Source organism: Corvus brachyrhynchos, unplaced genomic scaffold, assembly GCF_000691975.1.
Source record: "Corvus brachyrhynchos isolate BGI_N302 unplaced genomic scaffold, ASM69197v1 scaffold119, whole genome shotgun sequence".
NCBI lineage: Eukaryota > Metazoa > Chordata > Aves > Passeriformes > Corvidae > Corvus > Corvus brachyrhynchos.
Genome location: NW_008240054.1, coordinates 735,096 through 741,183, shown reverse-complemented (window position 1 = coordinate 741,183; position 6,088 = coordinate 735,096). Strand labels below are relative to the sequence as shown.

The 6,088-nt window shown below is 58.2% G+C and overlaps 1 protein-coding gene across 1 annotated transcript in view; it reads left to right on the top strand.

The window, feature by feature from the left end:
* The window catches only part of HK2 (hexokinase 2), a 35,200-nt gene that overhangs the window by 22,797 nt on the left and 6,315 nt on the right, over positions 1 to 6,088 (top strand). Inside the window, exons 5-14 of the mRNA XM_008641592.2 lie at positions 707 to 802; positions 928 to 1,027; positions 1,301 to 1,484; positions 2,389 to 2,544; positions 2,668 to 2,901; positions 3,095 to 3,399; positions 3,963 to 4,111; positions 4,840 to 4,959; positions 5,057 to 5,152; positions 5,941 to 6,040. Coding sequence (XP_008639814.2) covers positions 707 to 802; positions 928 to 1,027; positions 1,301 to 1,484; positions 2,389 to 2,544; positions 2,668 to 2,901; positions 3,095 to 3,399; positions 3,963 to 4,111; positions 4,840 to 4,959; positions 5,057 to 5,152; positions 5,941 to 6,040 — 1,540 coding nt within the window. The remainder of the gene's footprint in view (positions 1 to 706; positions 803 to 927; positions 1,028 to 1,300; positions 1,485 to 2,388; positions 2,545 to 2,667; positions 2,902 to 3,094; positions 3,400 to 3,962; positions 4,112 to 4,839; positions 4,960 to 5,056; positions 5,153 to 5,940; positions 6,041 to 6,088) is intronic.

Genomic DNA, 6,088 nt, shown 5'->3' with positions numbered 1-6,088 from the left:
GGACCCAGCCCCGCGCTGGGGAACGGCGCCCGTGCCGCAGCCCCAGGGAGGCATTAGCGCTTTCCTCCAGGTAGCCACGGGGCTGTGAAGAATGCTAAAACACAGAAGCGGCAGGGGAGGCGTCTGTGCCCCGTGACCTCGCCCGGGCTGCGTCGCTCAGTGCCTCAGTTTCCCCAGCTCTAAGGCGGGGCGGGTGTCTGCCTCCCCTAGGGCGCTGTGGCCGTAGGGTTGGAGATTTCAAATGTAATTTAATCCTTTCCCTCCCCCCGGGGCTCAGCTCAGTCCCCGGCCAGGTGCCTCTGGCCACAGGGCACTGCGAGCCCCCCACCCCACAGGGACGGGTCAAGGAGCATTCCTTAGGCACAATGAGCCTCTCACCGCATGGGGCTGGCTCAAGGAGCATTCCATAGGCACAGCAAGCCACCCACCCCCCAGGGATGGGTCAAGGAGCATTCCTTAGGCTTGTGAACACATTTTGCTGCAGGGCTCGATCAAACCTGGTGATGGGAACCGCTGTTCCTCCTGCCAGGGGAGCAACGAGCAGCTCACACGTTATTTCATGGCCATAAACTTTATCTGACACGGAAGCTGTGGCTGATAGCGCAGCTGGTGAGCTGATAACGGGGGTTCCCCCACAGGACCATATGTCCCTTGTGGCAGGAGCCAGGTGTCACCTCCAAGCTCTCCTCTTGCTGTTCCCCCGCAGAGCATCCTCGTGACGTGGACGAAGGGGTTCAAGTGCAGCAGCGTGGAGGGGAGGGATGTGGTGTCCCTGCTGCGCAAGTCCATCAAGAAAAGAGGGGTAAGAGCCTGGGCAGGCGGGATGGGGGCACACGGGTCCCTGGGACAGGAGACCTTGGCTCCATGGAGATGTTTCGGTCTGTTTTGTCTGTGTTGGGTCACCCACACTCCTTTCCACCATCTCAGGACTTTGACATCGACATCGTGGCCGTGGTGAATGACACCGTGGGGACCATGATGACCTGTGGCTACGATGACCACAACTGTGAAGTTGGCCTCATTGTTGGTGAGCTGCAGCAGGGGGGAAGAGCTGGGGTCCATCCATTCAGGAACTCCGGAGGGAGATCCTGCTTCTTGCAGGTCTTGGGGGTCTTTGGGGAAAAAGGAGAGGGCGATATCGGTGTTGGAAAGCCAGCATTGCCCAGTGTTTGCTTTGTTCTTCACTTTCTGTGATGCACTGGGCTGTGGCCAAAGGGAAATGAGGGATAATGGGAATGAAGAATAATGGGAATGAGGGAAAGGCAGCGTCCTCGCTCACCCTGTCCCCGTGCTTGGCCAGGTACCGGCACCAACGCCTGCTATATGGAGGAGATGAGGCACATTGACCTGGTGGAAGGGGACGAAGGTCGGATGTGCATCAACATGGAGTGGGGGGCCTTCGGCGACGACGGGGTGCTCAACGACATCCGCACCGAGTTTGACCGTGAGATCGACATGGGCTCGCTCAACCCTGGCAAACAATTGTGAGCAGATTCTTGGCTTGGGCTCGGGCTCGTGCTTTGCTCAGCATTGTCCGTCCTCCCATAGCGCTGGCGTTACTGGGACTGGGGAGGTCATCCCAGCTAACTGGGTCACCGTGTCCTCTGCCACCGGTGCAGAGAGGGGCAGTGTCCCATCCCAGGGCAGTGTCCCAAACTGGGGCAGTGTCCTAACCCAGGGCTGTGTCCCAACCTGGGGTGGTCCTGCCCCACCCACTGCCCTTGTGAGCCCCTCGTGTGAATGTGCTGATTCCTGTTCCCTTCCTGGCCAGCACAGTCATCCACCAGCCCAGGCAGGCACCCTCACCTAATGTCCACATCCCAATCCTACAAATCTCCCATTCCCCACAGGGCTGTTGTGGCATGAGGGTGATCTGGGGGTCCCTGCAAACTGACTGAGCCACTTCAGGTGGCCACGAGCTCTCTTTGCAGAATGATGGTCGTGTCCACATGGCTTCATATTTTCACTGATGGGATAAACTGCTCTAGGAGGGGATTTCCTAGATTTCATTTGGGATGGGGAGGCTGCCAGTGGGGTTTTCAGGTCAGCCTGTGGCCACCTTGTGGCACATGCAGCCAAACTCACACATAGTTTAGCCTGGAGAGAAGGAAGCTCAGGGGGGAACTTATGGCGAGATAGGATAGGTTTAGGTTAGATATTAGGGAAAATTTCTGCTTGGAAAAGGCGGTCAGGTGTGGCATAGGCTGCCCAGGGCAGTGGTGGTGTCACCGTCTCTGGAGGGATTTAACACCTGTGTGGATGTGGCACTTGGGACATGGGTTACTGGTGGCCTTGGCAGTGCTGGGGAATGGTTGGACTTGATAACCTTAGAGGGCCTTTCCAGCCCAAACCATTCCCTGATTCTATCTCGTGCCTCCCCATGGGCAGGTTTGAGAAGATGATCAGCGGGATGTACATGGGGGAGCTGGTCAGACTCATCCTGGTGAAGATGGCCAAGGAAGGGCTGTTGTTTGGGGGAAGGCTCACACCGGATCTGCTCACCACTGGCCATTTTGAGACCAGATTTGTCTCTGCCATTGAGAAGTAAGTAGGATCCAGGGGGTTTCCATCTCCCGACATCCGTGGATGGACCATCACTGACCAAACCCAGACCATCACACAGCAAGAGTTGGATTCCCTGGCATGAACCCCTCTTTGTCCTTCCAGGGAGAAGGAGGGGCTGCAGAAAGCCCACGAGATCCTGAGCAAGCTGGGCCTGGAGCCGTCGCACGAGGACTGCCTGGCCACGCTGCGCATCTGCCAGATCGTGTCCACGCGCTCGGCCAGCCTGTGCGGGGCCACGCTGGCCGCGGTGCTGCGCCGCATCAAGGACAACAAGGGCGTGGAGCGGCTGCGCTCCACCGTCGGCGTGGACGGCTCCGTCTACAAGAAACACCCGCAGTGAGTCCGGAGACAGGGACAGGGGTCTGGGGCATGGTGGGGACAGGGACACAGAGAGGGATCTGCTGCTGCCAGCAGTGGGTACAGCTTGGCACACGAGAAGTATCTCCAAATATTCCCTTGGGCACCTCATTTGGGTGCCGGGGGGTCCCCGGAGGGTCACACTCGGGTCCCCCTTCCTCCTCCTCCACAGCTTTGCCCGTCGCCTCCACAAGACTGTGCGGAAGCTGCTGCCAGACTGCGAGATCCGGTTCATCCGCTCGGAGGACGGGAGCGGCAAAGGGGCGGCCATGGTGACAGCAGTGGCCTACAGGCTGGCTGCACAGCACAAGGCCCGGCAGAAGATCCTGGAGCCCCTGAAGCTGAGCCACGAGCAGCTGCTGGAGGTGAAGGGAAGGATGAGGATAGAGATGGAGAAAGGGCTGGGCAAGGAGACGCACGCGGAGGCGACGGTGAAAATGCTGCCCACCTACGTGTGCTCCACTCCCGATGGAACAGGTGATGTGTCCTGTGTAAAATCTCTGTCTCTGAGCCCATGGATGTCCTGTGTCCTTGGGAGAGGCTGGCTCCTTTGCTGTGGCCGGTTCCTCTTTGTGGTGGGAGTGGCATAAACCTCCAGTTTGATACTGGGCAGAGCACTGAGCCTCTGGGACGTTCTGCACCTGACTTAACACAAAGCCTGGCTCTGTCTGTGGTTTTCCCCGCCATGGGATTCTCCCCACCCTCATCCTGGGTTGTGTTCCTGGTTCTGCCTGTGGCTTGGGCAAGCGCCTGACCTTGGCTAGAAGCTTGTGCAGGTCCTGCGCAGGGCCGAGAGCTGGACTTCAGTGATCCTTGTGGGTCCCTTCCAGCTCAGGTTTATGATTTGAAGCATCACCCCAAGTCTGGAGCAAACCTCTCCATCCCCTTCCTACCTGCACCCTCTGTTCCTACCTGTATCCCCAGCTACGTCTCTGTTTCCATCCCTCTCCCTGGAAGGGGGCAGATTCTTGTCTGCTCTGTGCCACATCCTGGATGCCCCGTGCTGGGATCTCTCCTGATGATCCTCTCTCGGGTTGCAGAAAAGGGAGATTTCCTCGCCCTGGACCTGGGAGGAACCAACTTCCGCGTGCTGCTGGTGCGCGTCAGGAACGGGATGCGGCGCGGGGTGGAGATGCACAACAAGATCTACTCCATCCCTGTGGAGATCATGCAGGGCACGGGAGAGGAGGTCAGGATGGGCACATGGAGAGGGGAAAGGGGCCTCTTCCCCAGGGTGGCTGGAGCAGGGCTGACCACGGAGCTGGTCTTGCCTCTCCAGGGAGCAAAACCAGGAGTGGGGAGGGCTGGTGCTCTCCTACCCTTGGAGCAGCGAGTTCTGCCCAAGGCTCTGGCATTTGGGAAGCTGGAGACTGTTTTTTGGTTAGAAATGGTGTTATTCCCAGACATGACTGAACCTCCCTGAATCCCACACACTCCACAAGGGCAGATAAGCATCATCCCCGTTTCCCAGATAGGGAAACCACAACACTACCGCTGAGAGACGTTTCTGGAGACACATTTGGAAAGAGTTTTGCAAACCACTCCAGGCGATGCTTGGGGACTGGGAGTATCTCCAGCAGACTGGGCTGGAGGGCTGTGGGGATCCCTTGCAGAGGGACCGGATTCCTCTGTCACCTCCCTGCTGGCCCCTTCCCCTCCTGGGACCTGTGAGGTGGAGATAACACAGGGATTTGGCCACGTCGTGGGTGAGGAGGAGGGTGAAACCGAGCTTTTTGGGGTTGCTCACCTCCCACAGTGCAGCTGAGCCGTGTCCCGCTCCGTTCAAAGTCCTGGGAGTGATTTGAACATTCCAGCAGGCCTGGGAATGGGTTGGAATCCCCAGCAGTTTGGGCAGGCTGGCTTCCAGCTGGGCTCTGGCTGTGGTGGTAACTTCTCCCTTTGGCTTTGCCCATCCAGCTCTTTGACCACATTGTCCACTGCATCTCCGACTTCCTGGAGTACATGGGAATGAAGGGCGTATCGCTCCCGCTCGGGTTCACGTTCTCCTTCCCCTGCCAGCAGAACAACCTGGATGAGGTAACCCAACCCCTCCTGGCAGCACCCTTGGCTGGTACCTGGCTGTCCCTCCCACCTGGTATTGAGGGGGACTCACTGGGGGTTTTTTCCACAACAGGGAATTCTCCTGAAGTGGACAAAAGGTTTCAAGGCGACGGGCTGCGAGGGGGAGGACGTGGTGGGCCTGCTGAAGGAGGCCATTCACAGGAGAGAGGTGAGCAGCCATGGGGCTGGGAGAAGCCGGTGGCTGCTCCCACATCCTGACTGTCTTTAGCATCATTAATTGACCTGTAAAACAAATTACTGGGCTGAGCTCAGGGCTAATGAGTGTCAGAATTTTCACAGTCGCCCTTACTCATCACTTGAGGTTGGATTTTCAGACCCTGGAGCTACAGGCTGGCCCCTGGCCAGGGCTAGAGCAGACTTGTCTGGCCCTGAGCTCAGGAGACACCGGCTCATTTCCTCGGCACAGACCACTCCGAGCTCCTGCCCAGGGGCTGCTGCTCCTGGCAGGGCTGACCCAGCCCCTCAGCAGCTGGAGGTGTTTGAGGTCTGAGCCCTACCTGCAGACAGGTGGGGCTGTGGGAAGTCCGTGGGTGCCTCCATGTCTGTGGAGGTCGATGGTCATGGAGGACAAGGGAGAACAGTTTTAAATTAAAGGAGGAGAGATTTAGGTTGGATGTCAGAAAGAAATTCCTCCCTGTAGGGTGGGCAGGCCCTGGCACAGGGTGCCCAGAGCAGCTGTGGCTGCCCCTGGATCCCTGAAAGTGCCCAAGGCCAGGTTGGACAGGGCTTGGAGCAGCCTGGGAGTGGAAGGTGTCCATGGCAGGGCTGGCACTGGATGGACTTTAAGGTTCCTTTCCACCCAAACCATTCCATGATTCTGTGGCTCTATGACTCCCATACTCAACAGACAGACAGGTCCTTTCCCAGCCATGGGAGCAGACTTAGCAGGAATTCCAGGTCCTCCAGGAATAACTCGTGCAATCCATCCCTCTGCAGGAATTTGACCTGGACGTGGTGGCAGTGGTCAATGACACAGTTGGCACCATGATGACCTGTGGGTACGAGGATCCCTACTGTGAAGTTGGGCTGATTGTCGGTGAGAACTGAAACCTCCTTAGGGAGCTCCTGGTCTGTGGTCCCACAC